General features: G+C 53.0%; 1 protein-coding gene across 2 annotated transcripts; it reads right to left on the bottom strand.

The window, feature by feature from the left end:
- Window positions 1-4,219: 4,219 nt before the first annotated feature.
- On the bottom strand, window positions 4,220-14,601 carry SERPINH1 (serpin family H member 1). Of its 2 annotated transcripts, XM_006074084.4 has the most exons (6): window positions 14,437-14,566; window positions 12,879-12,922; window positions 9,868-10,523; window positions 8,245-8,343; window positions 7,890-8,122; window positions 4,220-5,221 (listed from the first exon to the last, which is right to left on the bottom strand). In XM_006074084.4, exons 3-6 carry the CDS (start codon window positions 10,487-10,489, stop codon window positions 4,919-4,921), a joined length of 1,257 nt encoding a protein of 418 aa, XP_006074146.1. In that variant the 5' UTR covers window positions 10,490-10,523; window positions 12,879-12,922; window positions 14,437-14,566; the 3' UTR covers window positions 4,220-4,918. The 2 variants fall into 2 exon arrangements, with proteins under 2 accessions (XP_006074146.1, XP_006074145.1); XM_006074083.4 differs by lacking the exon at window positions 12,879-12,922 and having other exon boundaries at window positions 14,437-14,601.
- Between the last annotated feature and the right edge of the window lie 4,050 nt (window positions 14,602-18,651).

Here is an 18,651-nt window from a genome sequence, read left to right on the forward strand (position 1 = left end):
ATGGCATAATAGAAATAATCAGGCTTCAGGGGACTTCCTTCATGATCCAGGGGTAAAGAACCTGCCTTCCAAAGTGGAGGACGGGGGTTTGATCCCTGGTTGGGGAACTAAGATCCCACATGCCACAGGGCAACTAAGCCTGTATGCTACAACTAGAGAGAAGCTCTTGAGCTACACCTAAAGATCTTGCCTGCCCAACTAAGACCCAATGTAGCCAAGTAAATAAATATTTTTAATTAAAAAAAAAAGAATCAGGCTTTAAAGTTGTAGAGATCTGAGTTCAAATCCCATCTCTGCAGTATGATCTTGAGTTACTGTCTCTTTTTAATAGTTAGTATTTCTCAGCTGCTGCTGCTAAGTCACTTCAGTTGTGTCCGACTCTGTGCGACCCCATAGACGGCAGCCCACCAGGCTCCCCCGTCCCTGGGATTCTCCAGGCAAGAACACTGGAGTGGGTTGCCATTTCCTTCTCCAATGCATGAAAGTGAAAAGTGAAAGTGAAGTCGCTCAGTCGTGTCTGACTCTTAGCGACCCCATGGACTGCAGCCTACTAGGCTCCTCCATCCATGGGATTTTCCAGACAAGAGTACTGGAGTGGGGTGCCATTGCCTTCTCCAATTTCTCAGCTACATATTGCCAAAATACCATGGGTTACTGGGCAAATTCATTCTCATTTCATTATCACCACGACTCTATGAGGTATGTACTGTTATCATTCCCATCTTATTAGTGAGGAAACTGAAACTCACAGAAGTTAAGCAACTGGTCCAAGGTCACAGAGCTCGGAGTGGCAGAGCTGGGTTTCCGGTCTGGTCTGCCAGGCTCCAATGTCTCTGCCACTAAGCACCAAAGGACCCACTGAATCACTTCCTTTGAATGAGCATTTATTAGGCACCTCCTATGTGCCAGGGGTGTGCTGGGTCTGGAGATGTGGCAGGCACAGGCAGACAAGGGCCCGCTTTCAAAGAGGTTTTAGCTGGAATCTGTTTCCTCCTCCATAAGATGCAGGATAATGAGCCCCAGGTACATAAACTGGAGTAAAGATTATATAGGATCCCATTGGTTACTGACTCCCTCCTATAAACTAGAGGACCTCATGTGTACTGACCCCCTCTCTCCTCCACAGCCAGCAGACCTGCACTCCCATATTTGCCAGGATCTGTCACTGACCTGCTAGGTGGCCTTGGGTAGGTCATCTAAGCCCCAGTTTTCTCATCTATAACTTGGGGCTACCAAGTTAGTAGTAACAGCCACCCCTGAGGGAGGCTCTAAGAATTAAATGAGATTATACACACTATTGCTGGGCACACAGTTGGTGCTCAGTAGAAAGTTAATCCCCATCTCCTCACACTTGCACTCACACCCAGGACCCACACAGTGAAGCAGGGTCATCGTTTCTCTGAGACTTAATAAGCATCGTGGTGGAAATAGCAGAGAGGTCCCTTCAATGGCCTCAAGGTGGCAAGAAAGCTCCACACGGGACTGTGATGGGCCATCAGGGGCACTGACAAGGCTGGTCCAACCCAACCCAACCCTGAACTATCTACCCACCTCCGCCACCTGCCCTGCCATACCTCACTGTGAAAAGGGAGCACAGGCCTCTCACCACCCTCCCACCTGTGCCCAGACGGAGACAGGTGGCCTCAGGGCCCCCTTGGTGTCACCTGGGCAGCCCCACACTCAGCCCTGGCTTCCTTCACTGTCCCATGCCCACCTGCTGGGGGCACTGTTGCAGGCTGAGCTTTGGGTCCTAGGGTCCTGAGTTCTAGCCCAGTCTCCCCATCTCTGAGCTATACCTGTGGGATTAGGAAGACTTCCCACCTAATTGGGCTATTATGGGGATTAAGTGGGATAACATATAGAGACTGTGAGGTTATACACCTTTATTATTAAAATCTGGCCAGTTCCTCTCCAAACCTTCCCATGTGGCATGGAGGAAGAACTCTTCATTGACTAGGAACATTTCCCAGCTCAGCCCCACTGGCTGGGGAACCTTGTGGATCACTTAATCTCTCTCAGCCTTGGTTATCTCATCTGTAAAATGGGAATAATCCCTACCTAGCCAAGGAGTCAGGAGGCTGGGATAAAACATATATATTGTGACTGACATGGTGTTTGGCACATAGTAGAAGCAAAATACAGAGGGAGGATCAGCTGGTATTATTAAAATCATTATTATGATCAAGAAATGCCTACTTACCCTTCAAGGCCTACTTACCCCATGTCACTTCCTCCTGGGATCTCCCTTCATCTCCCCATGGCAGTCATGGCTTCTTCCTCTGGATTCCCAAAGCCCTGGTGCCCTTCTAACACAGATCTTTCACTTACTAACACATGTTTTGAGTGTCTTATGTGTGTGTATGAGATGCTCAATTTGGGTGCAGGACGTAAATAAGATTAACAAGACATGGTCCGTATTCTCATGGAGCTTCCATTCTAGTAGTGGGGACAGACCGTGAATGTGTCAATAGGTAGAAAATTTAGGAGCACTGAGCCAGTAAAACAAGAAAACAAAGTAAAGTAACATAGACTTTAGTTTCTTGGGCTCCAAAATCACTGCAGATGGTGACTGCAGCCATGAAATTAAAAGATGCTTGCTCTTGGGAGAAAAGCTATGACAAATCTAGACAGCATATTAAAAAGCAGAGACATTACTTTACCGATAAAGGTCCATCTAGTTGAAGCTATGGTTTTTCCAGTGGTCATGTATGGATGTGAGAGTTGGACCCTAAAGAAGCCTGAGTGCCGAAGAATTGATGCTTTTGAACTGTGGTGTTGGAGAAGACTCTTGAGAGTCCCTTGGACTGCAAGATCAAACCAGTCAATCCTAAAGGAAATTAATCCTGAATATTCATCGGAGGGACTGATGCTGAGGCAGAAGCTCCAAATACTTTGGCCACCTGATGCAAAGAACCGACTCATTTGAAAAGACCCTGATGCTGGCAAAGATTGAGGGCAGAAGGTGATAAGAGGACGAAATAGTTGGATGGCATCACCAACTCAATGGACGAGTCTGAGCAAGCTCCAGGAGATGGTGAAGGACAGGGAAGCCTGGCGTGCCACAATCCATGGGGTCACAAAGCATTGGACACAACTGAGTGATTGAACAATAACTGACTAACAATTGAAGCTGCTTATATAGTGAGGTTACAGAATGCTTTGTGGAGTAGACATTTAGGCTGATTTCTGGATGACCAAAAAAAACTAGTCTTGCAAAGATCTAGAAAAATCATTTTCCAGAAAGAACTAGTGCAAAGGCCCTAACGCAGGAGAATATGCATGGCATGTCTGGAACACCGTGAGTACTGAGCGTGCTTGTCACTGTCTCTACGTCTCCACTTCTAGATGAAAGCTTTTGAGGGCAGAGATCTAATTTACTGAGTCCACAACATAGAACAGCCCTGGAGCTCTGAGCAGCCGTGGCATTATGGTAATAATGAGAATGATATCGGCTGGCCCTTCTGCAGCCTATTCACTTCTTGGAGGACTCCACCTAGGTTGCCCAGTCAGGCAGGGACTCCCTTTTGAGACCACCACCACCCAGGGCAGAGTTGTTGGCAAAAGGAAGCGGGAGAGGTGCCCAGAGCGAGGTAGTAAACTACCCAGAGTCACACAGCCAGCAAGCAGCAGAGATGGGCCATGAACCCAGTTTCCTCTGCTCCTCTGTCTCACTGGCCACTGGTCTTCTGTCCTGTGCATCCCACTTGCCCTCTCCCTCCCTGAGCTGTGATGTCAGGAGCCCCAAGGCTCAGAAGAGGTAACCAGTGTGTGTGTATCAGGACTCTCCTCGGCTCCTGCTCCAAACCCAAGTACAGAGCAAGGACCCTATAAGCTCCTTCTTCACAAAGTCCTGCCCAGTCAGGGAGCCGGAGCTTGTGCCCTCCGGCCCTGGATGTGGATGAGGTCAGATTGAAAGGAAAGCCTCGGGGCTGAAGACTGGGATCCTGAAGCCAGCAGGACAGCAAAGCCCTGGGCTCCAGGACGAGTGCTGTCATTCTGGCCCTGCAGCCTCCACCTCTCCAGGGCAGCCAGAGCCACAGTTCCCAGAGTCAGCACACAGTGGGCCTGCCACACAGTATTATCTCCAGTTATCTGCCAGGATTTGGGGGCCTGACAAGGACTATTAGTAGCAAACAGGGCTTAACAGAAGGAGCCCTTGTCCCCAGGGAAGAATGACATGGTAACCTCTGATCCAGTCACCTTCCATGATCCAACAAAATTTCACTGGAAAAGTTTTATTGAAAAAAAAAAAAAACAATTGTACAAATAAGTTCTTGGTTCGACAGCAACAAAGGCTCATTTCCCCACTTTCCTCCCCATTTTTGAAAATCTATAAAAGGAAAAAACAATGTTCATCCCCATGATGCCTGACCGGAGTCTGCCCAAACCCACCCCCCTCCATGAGCTATTTCTCAACCCCCTCTCTGGGGTCAGACTCACTGTGGGAGTACCTGTCCCAGGGGCTGCAGCACCTAGTTTTATAGATGAGGGAAGTGAGGAGAAGATTGGGAGGGGGCTGAGGTGGTGGTCATGTCAGGAAGAGGGCCCCCATTCCATGAGGGCTTGGCTGAACCCCCAGCTCAATTCCATCTCACAGATGAGAAAGCACTGGGCTATAAATATGAACACTGATTGAGGCAGGCTGGATCCCAGGACTAAGAGCGGGGCTCGACGACTACCGCCCAGCTCCCGTGGGACACGGGGTATCTGGGCTCAGCATCACGACACCTGGGGGACCATGTCCAAGCAGAGTGAATCCAGGCCGGGAAGGGCTGCTCAGACACACAGGAAGCCCCCTGTTTTCCCACCCCCACCCCAGACTATCCAAGGTCGGCACCTCAGCTCCCCCACCCCCATAGCACCCATGTGTCTCAGGAGCCTCCCACTGCCCCCTGCCATCCACACCCACCCTGGGGCCCTACAACTCGTCTCGCATCTTGTCGCCCTTGGGCCGGACTAGGCGCCCAATGAACAGCAGAGAGCCGCTCTGGGTGTCTCGAACCAGGAAGATGAAGGGGTGGTCGGCATAGAAGAGCTTGGGGCTGCGCAGCTCCTCACGCCCATAGATGTCCTGGTCGAAGGGGTTGCCGTCCGTGTCCCACTCGAAGGCAGTGGCGTGGAACACGCTGGCCAGGTATAGGTCCTTCTTGCCCGACATGCGAGACAGGTCTGCCTTGTTCTTGTCGATGGCCTCGGTCAGACCCAGCCCAGCCAAGTGTTTCTGTAGAACCGGGTGGATGATGGTGAGGCCACGGTAGACAAAGTTCCTAGACCCTTACCCTCCACCCACACCACTCACTGTCTCTCCTCTTCTCTGAGCAGAAGTTACCACTCCCTGGCCACCTTCTGTGTGCCAGACATGGTGTGGAAACGGCAAACCACTTTCCTAATTCATGACAGCCCTGCAACAGCGTCCAGTCACCACTTCACAGATGAGGAAACCAAGACTCAGGAGGAAAAGGCAGAATATATGCCTGGACCCGCCGAGCAATCTTGACCTGTGGTATGAGTGGTAGACAGCCAGCATCGGCCTCCCCTGGGGGCTTATATGAAACGCATGTTTCCTGATCCAGCCCATAGCCTCTGAATCACCGTGTCTGCGGGTGGACGAGGAACCCTTCTTAACCAACTCTCCAGGTAATTCTTGACACACTCACGTTCGAGAAAGACTGACCTAAGGACAGCTCTGACCACATCACTCTGGGGCTTAAAACTTTTCCAGGGTGATATGAAGGCTGGGATTTGCTTCAAGATAATCTGATGGGTGTGATAGTTGATGTTGAGTGATGGATACATGAGGATTCCTTAATCTATTTTTAATATATGTTAATGTATTTCCGTAGTATTTCAAAAGTTAAAACACACACACACTCTCTCTCTCTCTCCTCTCTCTCTCTCTCCAAGGCTCTGCGAAGCCCTTGGAAGCCAAGGACAAGCTCTCTCCTAGGAACTGTGCTTGCATCACAGTTTCACCCCCTAGCATGTACCACTCTGCTCTCCATTCAACAGCTTCCGTGAAACTGCCTCCTCAAGAGCATCTTTGTGTCTACCCTGTCTCTGTAAGGCCCTTTAGACACCACGTCTTCTGGGGAGCCTTCCCAGCCCCACAAGACTGGAGCCATGCACTCCTGGCCTCGCTCTATCAGTGTGTGGTCCTGTCGTCTCCCCCACTGGCTCAGTGCTCCCTCAAGGCAGGGCCCATGTTCAGGGCTCACCCTGCTCTCAGTGCAGAAGAGGCAGTGGTAAAGAACAGTCGGCTGAATGAACAGCAGCCCTCAGGGCCCAAGCTTCTGGAGGACAGTGCATTTCCCCAGCATGGCCAAACCGGCCTGAGACCTAGGGGCCTGAGAGTCCGGTTGTCCCGAGACGCATTCGAGGCCCAGCTATTCCGTTCCCCATGACTTTGCACAAATTACCCACTTGGAATTTTCCACCTCAATCTACTGTAGGGTAGTAGATAGTGTGTCCACCCAGTGTGCCAGGAAACACGGGAGAAAGAAGAGGAGTCAGGTGATAGCAACTGCAGAACGGGCTGGGGGAGTGTCAGGACAAGCCCAGGAGGGAGACGGGTGTGGCTTCTCTCTGGAAACCTCAGGCTATCTACTGCACAGACCACACAAGTTCTACCAGTCTCCAGCTTGGAGTCTAAGCCCCATCTCATCTCAAGCTTTCTCCTCCACACTCCCTCAGCAGCAAGTCTGAATCAATTCTGCAGGCAAGGGATCGCCTACAGAACCATTTCTGGAACCTAAGGGAGGAATGAGATGAAAGTTTTCCCTTTTGAACAGAAAAAAAAAAAAAAAATCTCTCCTGATTGACAAAAAGGCCACCCTGAGTCTTCACCTGAGAACTGTAGCCCCAGCACTTACTAGCCAGGGTAACCTGAGCAAGTCACTGCTTCTCTCTGAGCTGCTGCCCACCACCCAGGGTGGTCATGAGGGGGAAATGATGCTTAGCAGGTTGGTTAAGTTTCCAGCCAAGTGACTCAGAGCTGAAAGCTATTATTAGTCTTACTAGTGTATGGGGAACAATCCTCCAGCTTGAATAGTGGAGGCATACCCTAGAGACATTGCGGGTTTGGTTCCAGACCACCACAATAAAGTAAATATTGCAATAAAGTGAGTCACACAATTTTTTTGCTTTCCCAATGTATATAAATGTTATGTTTGCACTATACTGTAGTCTATTAAGTCTGCAACAGCATTATCTCTTAAAACAATGTATATACCTTAATTAAAAATATTTTATTGCTAAAAATGCTAACCATCATCTGAGTCTTTAGGGAGCTGTAATCTTTTGCTGGTGGAGGGTTTGGTAATTGCGAGAATTACCAAAATGGGACCCAGAGACATGAAGTGAGCAAACACTGTTGGAAAAGTAGAGCCAGACTTGCTTGATGTAGAGTTGCCATACATCTTCAAAAATTTGTAAAAAAAAAAATGCAATAAAGAAAAGCACGATAAAATGAAGTGTGCCTACACCTTGTGCCGAGAGGCAGCGCAGCACAAGATTAAGGACGTGGCTTGGTGCTAAATGTCTGAGTTAGTGACTGTATGACTCTGGATAAGTTATTTAACTTTTCTGAGCCTCATTTTCCTCATCTGTAAGATAAGGCTGATCGTCCTACCTAATACGGTGCTGAGGATTAAGAATTTAACACATGCAGAGTGCTTAGGAAGTGTGCCTGGCACACAGCAGGTACTCAATTATACTTAAGTACTGATGTTGTTACCATCTTCCCAAAGGCAGGGACCATGCCCCCCTCCCTCAGCACAGCCCATTACTGCCTGGACACCCAGAGGGGCTCAGGACAGACCCATTGAGCTGGTGACAGACCACCCCCTGCCAACTCTAAGCCCTGCAAGCCCCTGAGTTGGGCCTCCCCTCACCTGTAAGTCGTGGGTCACCTCCACCACTCCCTTGGGCAGGGAGATGGCCACAGCCTTCTTCTGCATCTTTCCCATCCAGACTTTCAGCTGCTCTTTGGTCAGCAGCTTTTCCAGGCGCTCAAGGGGCTCCACGTGGTGGGGCATGATGATGATGAGGCTGGACAGCTTGTGCGCCAGAGGCATCTCCACCATCTGCAGCTTCTCCTTCTCGTCATCATAGTAGTTGTAGAGACCTGGGAGAAAAGCCAAAAGGGTACTGGGCATGCTGTGGGGTGAGGGCGGGCCAGGCCCTAAGCACCCTCGGGCCCCCACATCGCCCACCCGCCCGCCCCACCCTACTCTGCAAGGCACCTACCTGTCCGGTGCATCATGGTGACACCCACGGTATAGGAACGGGTCACCATGAAGCCTCGGTTATCCACCATCTTGTGGTGGAATCTCTCGTCCCAGTGCGCTGTAGCAGGAAGTAGAACACAAGATGAGAAATAGATGCGCTGCTCCCCTTACCCTGTTAAGACAGTCTCCCAACTCAATATCCCGGATGATTTACCCCTGCCACAGGCCTTCGCTCCAGTCTTTGGGGCTCGGCTGCAGCCCACCTCCTCGCTGAGCACCCAGTCCCCTAGAGTACACGCTCCTGCTTTAGGAATGGGGACATGCTGCCTGAAGACACGGCTCTCTACTACACATAGTCAGGGCCTGGCAGTTTCCACATGACAGGAAATACCTCCAAAAGGAGAACCCTCAGTCCAGCCACTGCCATGTCCGCCTCTGCCCTGACCCCTGCCAGGCATTTGGGCAACATGTGCTGAGCTGGACTCCCCACACCCCCTGCCAGCTGAGGTTTGTGCCCCAAGATTGCCTTTAATTCTTGTCTGCAAGCCCTGTCCCTGTGACCAAAAAACATGACCTCAAAAACCTTGCATATGTGACAGTGGCCTGAGTCCTGACCAGTGTCACATCCAGACCTGTGTTCAAATTCAGTCTCAGTCACCAACTGGCTCCAAGACCTTTTACCGCTCCTATCTTGGTCCCCTCATTTGTCAAACAGGGGCACCTCATCCTCCCAGCAGCCTGTAAGAGTAACAGCGCTATCCATATAGGTACTCAGAAGTCCACATTAAGCCCGAATCAAGTCTTCAATTCAAGATGCACTTGGACATGAGTCTGGGTTCTCTCCTCCTAGCTGAGCCTGTTTTATCACCTATGAAACGGAGGTAACACCTCCTACCCTCGAAGTTGCTTTGAGCATTAGGCATGATCACAGGTGTGGAGCCAGATCATTACTGAGGCAGAAATGATTACTGAATTTAATTCCAAGACAATCAACAGCACTCTGATGTGATGAAACACAACCTGTGGAGTCCTTCGGCTGGGCTTGTATCTGTGTCCCATTCCTTTAGACACAACACTGTGCTGTGCTGTGCTTAGTCGCTCAGTCGTGTCCAACTCTGCAACCCCATGGACTGTAGCCTGCCAGGCTCCTGTGTCCACCAGGATTCTCCAGACTGTAGCCTGCCAGGCTCCTGTGTCCACCAGGATTCTCCAGACAGGAATACTGGAGTGGGTTGTCATGCCCTCCTCCAGGGGATCTTCCTGACCCAGGGATCGAAGCCAGGTCTCTCGCATTGTTCCTTACTATCTGAACCACCAGAAAAGCCCAAGAATACTGGAATGGGTAGCCTATCGCTTCTGCAGGGGATCTTCCTGACCTAGTAATCCAAGCGAAGTCTCCTGCATTGCAGGCAAATTCTTTACCAGCTGGGCTACCAGGGAAGCCCCAGACACAACACTACACCTCGCTAAACCTAGTTTGTTATATATAAAGAGTTCAATAACTGCCTCCCTCCATGTCCACGAGTTGTTGTTAATGAGGACTGGTGCTTGGCACAGAAATACTGATTGATCAGACTTGCCGGGGGCGGGGCCTCGGGGAGAGGAGACCCCGTCCCACCCTGCCCCGCCCCACTGGACTCACGCTTGAAGAACATGGCATTGACCAGCAGCGCGCCATCGGTGCGCTCCACATCCTTGGTGACCTCGGGCAGCTTGCCGTCGGTGGTCTGCGCCGCCCACTCGTTGATGGACTGCAGGGCGCTCCGCTTGTCGCGGAAGTTGATCTTGGAGTGCTCACAGTTGTAGTGCTGCTTGCTGCTGCGCACGAAGTCCTCTGCGAAGCTCACGGAGCTGGGCCCGTACAGGCGGCTGCCCAGCTTCCAGGTGACGTTGCGCGCCGTGCTGTTGCTGAGCGAGCGCAGCAGCTCGCCCAGGCCCGCGTGCACCTCGTCGTCGCGCAGCTGCTCGGCGCTCAGCACCGCTTTGGCCTGCGATGCCGTGGCCGCCTTGCCGCCCAGCGACACGAGCCCCAGGGACGAGGCCACCACCACGGGTGACAGCAGGATGTTCTCCACCGCCTGGTCCTTGGCCATGGCCTGGTATAGGCTGAAGGCCAGGCCGGCGCTGCGCTCAGCCAGCGTGGCCGCCTTGGGGCTCAGCTTCTCCGCGGTCCCCGGAGCTGCTGCAGCCGCAGGTTTCTTCACCTCAGCGGCCAGGGCCCTGGCCAGGAGGCAGATGGTGCTGATGAGCAGGAGGGCACGCATGGCTGGGAGGTGGGTTGTGAGCACCGAGGAGGACCTATGAGGGTGGCAGAGAGAGGGCACTCCTGAAGCCCCAGTTGTTCTTCCCCTGCACCCATCCCCACCCTTCTGGCTGCTGCCGAGTCCCCTGGAGATGGGAGCGGGAGGGTCCAGAGCTCTGGGGAGCCCAGACCTAACTCCAGGTTGCCCAAACTGGGGTCTCCATCTGCCAGATCTCTCAGAGGCCTTCTTTGACTCCTCAGCTAAAGCAAGCAAATAGCCACCTCAGCCCTATTTATTTCTTACACTGAACTTAACATTTACACTCATGTGTCTGTTACATATTGTTTCCATCACAGACCCAGAGGTCTGTGTCCTCCAGGAGGGCAGGACACACAGCCCGTCCGGCTCCCCTTTATAGTCCCCTGTGCCCAGCACGCAACAGGCCTCAGCTATTCCTGAATGAACAGGAACTAGGGCCACTTGGCCAAACCGAGGCTCTTCAGTTTGCTGAAGGCTAGCTCAGATCTCTTACAACCCTGGGACCCTTTTCCAGTAGGCAGGGGAAAGTAGTAGATGAGCTGAGGGTCTGCATGAAACTCAGGGCCCTGGACAGAAGATGTCATGTGGGCGGAGGTGCAGTGTTCCTCCCCCACGCCTTCCCTTCTGTGCTGGGATGTTAATGAGTCACCGGTAGGTTCACTGATTAAATGAGAGAACCCAGATGCTCTACTCTGCTGCCCCAAAGGGTGACCTTGAGTCTGAAAATGTGCATGTGTGTGTGTGTGTCCACCCCTCACTAAGTCTCGGGCTCCCATTTTCCAAGTTGTAAGGGTCTTGGTCTCCATACCCAGGCCTCTGTCTTGGCAGGACATGCCTGCCCACCGCCCCTCGAGCAGATGGGAAATCCCCAGGACAAAAGCAGGAGGGGGATGGGATGTGGGGTAGGTTTCCTGAGAGGAAGGATATTAAGGGCCAGGGCACGTCACAGCTCAGAAGAACACTGACACCCTCTCCTGTTCACCAGAGGCTGGTGGCCAGATGTGTGTTCAGTCTCCCAGGAAGCAGGGGCCACTCAGATTCCATTCTGCCCTCCCATTCCCATCTGGCAGTGATCGCCACACATGCCCATCTACACTGTGGCTTCAGGACTGCCATCCTCAAACCACACTATCCCCTCTCCCCTCTCTGGGGCCTCCCATCAGGACAGTCTCTCCACGTGGCCTTATTTCCACACTCGCCCCGCTTTGAGGTCATTTCCACCTCTCCTTCAGGCAGCACGAAGGAAGACGAGATGACAGGGCAAAGAAAAGGGCTGGAAAGAACCGTGGTAGAAGCTGGCAATCCCACTGCGCTGGCAGATCCCAACTCATGGTCCTCAAGGTGGCAAACTCAGAATCCTGGTGAACGACCCTCAGTATCTGGGACAGAGGGAAGGCCACCAAGACCCACAGGTGCCTGGGAGAAGCTACCAAAGAGAACTGTAGCCTAAAGTAGGGATTGCAGAGGTAAGATAGTTTTACCCTAAAGAATATCTCTGGGCCCAGGTCACCTTCCTCCCACCAGGCCTGGAGCCTCAAAGGCAGAGGGCCTATATAATTATTGTACAAACAAGGACACTTTAAGACAGTAAAATGGGAATACTACTAATTATTATGCCAAGACAACAGGCATACGGTCATCCTATTCAAAGACCGCCTTTAGTCCAAACAGCGGATGCCAGAGCTTGGACCTCTGCAGAGGTCACCAGCATCCCCCGGAGAGATAATCTAGGAGCCCAGTTCATAGTCCTGCCACGTGGCAGGCACTATCTTGACAGCCCCTACCCCCAGCCAACCAGAACCTCAAAGGGCTGGGAGGGGCTTTTCAAGAAAGCTCCAAATGACTAGTTTGGGATTCCTCAGGCAGCCACATAGCTGCGCGCCTGTTCCTACTGCCGGCTCCGGGTGACGTGGCAGGCTGGAAACTGAATTATCTCCACCCGCCTGCAGAGGGGGGCTTCCAGCCCGGGAAGCCAGAGGCCTGGGTTCAGGTCCCAGGGGGTGGGGTGCCATGGAGACTTTCTGGCCCTAGCTTCGAGCCTGCAACATCAGACTCTGCAGGGACATGTGCGGCAAGGGTGAAGGGCTGTTAACCCAGTGGCAGGAACGGAGGAAGGCAAGTCACTGCAAGCAAGCCAGCCTCCCACAGCCCAGCCCCTGTTGCCACAGAGAAATCGAAGCCCTGAGGCCAAGGTTAGATAATTTATGGTCCCACAAAGAAAAATACACAATCACAGAACCAAGGCCTGTGCCCACAGATAGCCGGAAGGAGACTGGATTCCAGGCTTTTTAAGTAGAGAGAAGGGAAGCAGATTGGGGGAGGGATGGGAGCACCAGAAAGGGTCTCACACACTTGAGGAGGTCTAAAGTACCTTGAAACTGCCTCAGGGGGAGGTCAAGGCCTGCCTTTTTCATTCTGAAAGAAAGCAGAAGAGTGAGGAGGATGGGGTAGGGCAGAGCTGGGTGGTGGTGAGGACACGCCTGGAAGGCCCAGCCCCGCTAAGGGACCCCCATCTATTCTGCCCCTGGCAGAAGGCAGGCACAACCAGCTCTGGATCTGGAGGACCTCGGAGGTCATCCACTTCACTGCATGGTGGGAGAAACTGAGGCCAGAGAGGGGCAGGGAGCCACCTCCGTCCGTCAAGGATCAGTAGGGGTCAGTAGGGGTCAGGCTTCCTAGCGCAGGGCTCCCTCCTCCCAGAAGCTCCCACAGAGCCCCTCCAGAGGGCTGGATTCAGTGTCCGGTTTCAGCCAGTTTTAAAAAAAAACATTTTTGCTGGGAATCCCAGTGCCCAGAGACAAAAGGAGGGGACCAGGAGGCCTCAGGAAGGGGGGATGGGCAGATGAACTGTCTGAGGGCAGGAGGGTGTGGTCCCAGCCAGAGACTTCCAGAGAACCAAAGCCCCCAGATTTTCCCGAGGCCTCCATCCGGGCCCTGCAGACCAGGGGGACCAACCGGAAACCCTGGAAGAGGCGGGGCCAGGCTTTCTGGCCATGCTGGAAGCCGGTTTCATTCTTCTCCCTCCACTCCAGTCACCTCAGGAATGTCCCTAAGCTGGGGGCAGGGAACCCCGGCCTTTGAAGTAACCTTAACGCTGCAGTGACTCCAGGAACCAGGTGGCGGCAGACAGAATTAGAGCGGGTGACCAAAAGCCTTCTAGGGAGCCCCCTCCATCCCTGTCGGTCCTCCCTTCTCTGGGGGGGATGCAGACCTGGTCACCTCCTCAGCCTCTTTTTGGAGGCAGGTGGGGAGACTGGTGCTAGCCAAGTCCCTCTTTTAATTGCCATCACCTAGGCATACAGGCTGCTGATCAGAAATGGAGCCGCGGTGGGTGACTCCTCCCAAACCGTGGGGACCCCAAAAGCCAAGACAGCCCCCAGGAAAAGTCAAGGTTATTTCACCTCCTCTCCCCACTACCCTTCCTCAGGAGGCTCAGATACCCCCCATCAAGCCTGTGAGGAGACTGGTCCACTGGCCTTTGGGCCTCAACCCACAACTGAGGCACAGGGACATGCAAAGCCAGCCTGGCCTCCCTGTTATTGCTGGAAGGAACTGCAGACCCGGATCCTCCCTCCCTGATCCTGCAGAGAGAGGAGCCTCAGCACCGTGGCCCCCAACCGGCCTGTTCCCTCCTGGCCACCACCACTCCTACCCCACACTTCTGGGGAACCCTGCACTTTCTCCGGGCCCTGTGAGTGTCCCGACTGCCCATCCCGGCTCCATCTCTGTGGTCGCCCTCAGGCTCTCTCCGCCGTCACCATCTAGTCTCCATCTCCAACTCTCTAGCTGCCCCCAAAAGTGCCAGGGACTCCAGTCTGCGGGCTCAGTCTGTGGCTCTGGTTGGCCCCTAAACCCTCGCCCGGGCCGCTCTCCCCTCTCATTCCCTTGAGCCCCCCTAGAAAACTCCCCCGGGCGCCCCCGCGCCTCACCTGGCCGGGCTGGGCTGGCGCCGGGACCGCAGTCACAGTGTCACACTGGAGCCGCCAACGGATTCCACTCTCCGCCGCGCCCCCGCGCTCCAGATCTATATATGGCGTTCCCCCACCCCACCTCCCGCCCGTCCCGAGAAACTTCTGGAAAGTTGGAAAAGCTTCCGGAGGGCGCCCCTGCCTCGCCAAAAAAAGCCAGAGACCTCCCCCAAACCGCCCCGGCTTCCGCCCCCTCCTTCTGCAGGCAGTCTCCCGGCCCCTGGGTCCTACTGCCCTGCTTATCGGACGCGATCGCAGCGCCCGCAAGCTCCGGGCTGGGAGCCCCTGGGGCCCTCACGACTGCGGAGCCAGCGGGCATCCTTCGACTCTTCTTGAGTTCGGACCGCTTAGATGAAGGGGACACGGGGCTCCCTAGTGGGAGTTCGGATCGCTTAGACACAGAGCTTCAGGGTCCTACTCCCTGGAGAGGAGCCGCCACACCCCAAGGCTCTTTGCTCAAGCCGGCTTATCCCTGATCTCACACCTTCCAGCTCCCCTTTCCCGACAGCGGATCTGCCTTGATGTGGATCCACTCCCCCATTCTCGAACTGAAATTGGGCCCCCCTACAAGCCCCCTCCTCTCCTTTCTCTCAGGGGAGGTGGTCAGAGGTTGGGAGGCAGCACCCTTCTCCATCTGCAGTTTATCCTGAACACCTTGGAGCTCAACCTCAGTGACCACCTTGACAGGAAGAGTGGCAGCCAGTTCCTGTACCTGACCTTCCCCCAGGAAGGTCTTGGAGACACCTGGGGAACACCAGGTGGTCTGGCTGGGCCTGAAGGGGTGCACAGGGAGAATACTCTGGCTGACCTTTAAGTAATATGCAGTGTGACCCTAAGGAAGTTACTTTCCTTTCTGGGCCTCAGTTCCTTTGTGAAATGTCATTCCTTGCCTCCTTTCCTTGTCTGTCTCTGTCTCTCTCTCCTTGGTCGTCCCTGCTGCTGCTGCGCCCTCTCTATCTGAGTCCCATCCCACAGGTCTCACTATCAGCTCCTCTCCCCCACCCTCCCACAACTGATAGCCTCTGGAGCTCTGAGCTAAACTGGGGTATTGTTTCTGTTCCAGGTGCAGAAGACACAGCCAAGAACAGGACAAAGTCCCTGCCCTTGGGATGAATATTCTTAGGAGGGTCCGTGTGTGCGTGCTAAGTCACTTCACTGTGTCCCACTCTATGCGACCCCATGGACTGTAGCCTGCCAGGCTCCTCTGTCCATGGGGATTCTCCAGGAAAGAATACTGGAGAATGCCCTCCTCCAGGGGATCTTCCCAACCCAGGGATGGAACCCACATCTCTTATGCCTCCTACTTTGGCAGGCAGGTTCTTTATCACTAGCACCACCTGGGAAGCCCTCTTGGAGGGTATGCATATCCTAGTAGGGAACTTGAGAAGGCAGATTATTTAGGACATCCCCACCCCAAATCTTTAACAGAGAAATCATAGATAACCCTATGGGCCCAGTATGGAGAGGAAGGGACAGAATAAAGAGACAGTTCACTCACTCACTCATTCAGTCAGTCAACAAACTGTGCTGAGTATCCTTATTCCAGGTGCATCTCTGGATCTTGGGGAGAAAACTTGGGCCGGCACCCAGCAGATGAATCATTCAGGTCCCTCATAGCAGAGGCGAGGGGAGGGCCTGTTCTGTCCACCCCAGCCAGGTGGTGGTGGTGACTGATTTCTCAGTCTGACTTAGGCTGCTGGTGTTCACGGTCTGATTACAAGGACTGTGGGAAATCTTAGATCCCAAGAGCTTTAGTCTCTTCAAATCAAAGTCAAAGAACCAGAGATTACTAGAATCAAGGTGGTCATCACAGAATATGATATTCCTGTGGAATCTTTGAATTCATCTAAGGAATCTTAGAATGTTAAATCTCACAGTCAGGGACTTCCCTGGTGGTCCAGTGGTTAAGAACCCTCCTTGTGATGCAGAGAACAAGGGTTCGATCCCTGTCCAGGGAACTGAGATCCAACATGCCTCGCCTCAACTATTGAGCCCACCCGCCACAAGTAGAGTTCTTGTGCCACAATGAAAGATTGTGCATAATGCAGTGAAGGTCCCACATGCTGCAACTAAGACCCAATGCAGCCAAGTAAATACATTTTTTTAAAGACTCACAGTCAAAGAATCTTAGAATAAAAATATTGAGGACTCTGGACTGCGAGGTATCTTAGAGGTCATGAGTTCCTGTCTGCAGCCATAGGCAGAAGTCCTCTCTGAACCCCAAAAGGCAAGAATCCCAAAAAGGCAAGCACCCAGGCTCCTCCAAGAACAGGGAGCTCACCTCCCTCGTAGGCAGCCCAGTATCCTTTTCTTTGGATAGGTCTGATCGTTGACAAACTCTCTTAGCCTCAGGGTAGAGTCCATATCTTTGACCTAGCTGTCCTGGTTTTCATGTACTTCCTCCTGCCTCGTCTGTGTATTGCTTTTAAGGAGAAGTCCTTGCTATTCGAGGAAACAGGAAACCACCTGGGTCCCAGGCCCGTCCACCCTCTACCCCACCCCCCATCCCACCCGGGGTTTGGACCTCAGGTGGTAACTGACCAGTCAGCTAGTGAAGTGAAAGTCATAAAGCCAACTCTTTGCGACCCCATGGACTATACAGCCCATGGAATTCTCCAGGCCAGAATACTGGAGTGGGTAGCCTTTCCCTTCTCCAGGGGATCTTCCCAACCCAGGGGTCAAACCCAAGTCCACCACATTGCAGGCGGATGGCTCAGACGGTAAAGCGTCTGCCTACAATGCAGGAGACCCGGGTTCGATCCCTGGGTTGGGAAGATCCTCTGGAGAAGGAAGTGGCAATCCACTCCAGTACTCTTGCCTGGAAAATCCCATGGATGGAGGAGCATGGTAGGCTACAGTCCATGGGGTTGCAAAGAGTCGGACACGACTGAGCGACTTCACTTGGTCTTTACCAGCTGAGCCATAAGGGAAGCCTGGCCAGTCAGCTAAGGGTCCATCAAAGCTAATAGAAAGGAGATGTTTGCCTTGATTTCCAGCAAGTCCAGATGTCCAAATCCCACAGAGATTACCTTTGCTCTACACCTTTCCTCGAAACTCTTAGCTCTCCAAGGCCTCACCAGAACTCTGGGAGGAAGCTGAGTGCTACCACTCTCAGGGACCGCATCTAGGGGGCAGGGTAAACTGAAGCACATGCTGTTAGATAAGCCCCTTAGAAGGTCAGAGTAGAAAGGACCAATGCCCTCCATATACAGATAGGGAAGCTGAGGCTTGGGGGAGGGCACCGGAGACCCTCTCCCATTCTTACTAGGCTCTACCTTAGCTCAGACTGGGTCAGAAGCTTCTTCTATGGCATTCTGCTGCATTATCTCTGTGTCATCACCCTATAATGTCCCTGAATGTCACTGGCGATTTTGGATGGGCAGAGATTTCTTCTCCCTCTGAGTCCCCAGTACCCAGCACAGAGTATGCCCAGAAAAGGCACACGATGAACCATGGCCAGTGAGTGAGTGCTGGGAAGTGTCTGCCTGAGTAGCTGGACTCCAATCACAGCCTCCCTGCAACCTCCCTGAAGAAGGAAAGGCAACGGCTCCTTTAAATTTCCAACATCAGCAAAAAAGTTTCAAGAGCCTTTGCCACAGTATTCTTAGCTCTGAGCCCAGCCCTGGCCTTGCTGACTGCAGCCCTTCCCCCACACTCCCAGGCTGCACTTTCTGGGAAAAGCACTCTTTGGAAGGAGGAAAGAATCTGAAATGCGGAGAAACTCTTGAGCATTTCAGGTGTGTGTTCCTCCTGTGTCCCCGCTCCCAGCAGGAGCCCACCTACCCCCACCCCACCCCTGACAGGGGCTCAGCTGGAAATCCTAGGTACCAAGCAGCGTGGTCAGGAGGAAGTAGAAAACCATAGAATGCAACTTCATCCACATTGTACAGAGAGGAAAAAGAAAACTGGGCCCCAGAGAGGGCCAGCAATTTGCCCAAGGTCACACAGCAGTTCAGAGGTGGATTTAGACCAGAGCCCGAGCCCTGGGCCTCAGCCCTCCTTCTCCCACATCATCTCTAGCTGGGCCTTCCAGGTAGGCAGGCCCAGTTCCACCAGGTATTGCAGAAACAGCTGTCTTTAGCCCCAGTGGCTAGATTCAGGCAGTCCTCACCCTATAGAATTCTAGGACAGAAACTAACATGTTAAGTGCCCAGTTTGTTCATATTATCATATTTA

The sequence above is a fragment of the Bubalus bubalis genome, chromosome 16 (genome assembly GCF_019923935.1).
Source record: "Bubalus bubalis isolate 160015118507 breed Murrah chromosome 16, NDDB_SH_1, whole genome shotgun sequence".
NCBI classification, from domain to species: Eukaryota; Metazoa; Chordata; class Mammalia; order Artiodactyla; family Bovidae; genus Bubalus; species Bubalus bubalis.

Excerpts from the sequence above, each read along its gene's own strand:
- SERPINH1 (XM_006074083.4), bottom strand. The coding sequence starts at position 10,489 with ATGCGTGCCCTCCTGCTCATCAGCACCATCTGCCTCCTGGCCAGGGCC. Across the intron at positions 8,344-9,867 it reads CAATGCCATGTTCTTCAAGC|CGCACTGGGACGAGAGATTC; the intron begins GTGAGTCCAGTG and ends TTCCTGCTACAG. Across the intron at positions 8,123-8,244 it reads CACCATGATGCACCGGACAG|GTCTCTACAACTACTATGAT; the intron begins GTAGGTGCCTTG and ends CTTTTCTCCCAG.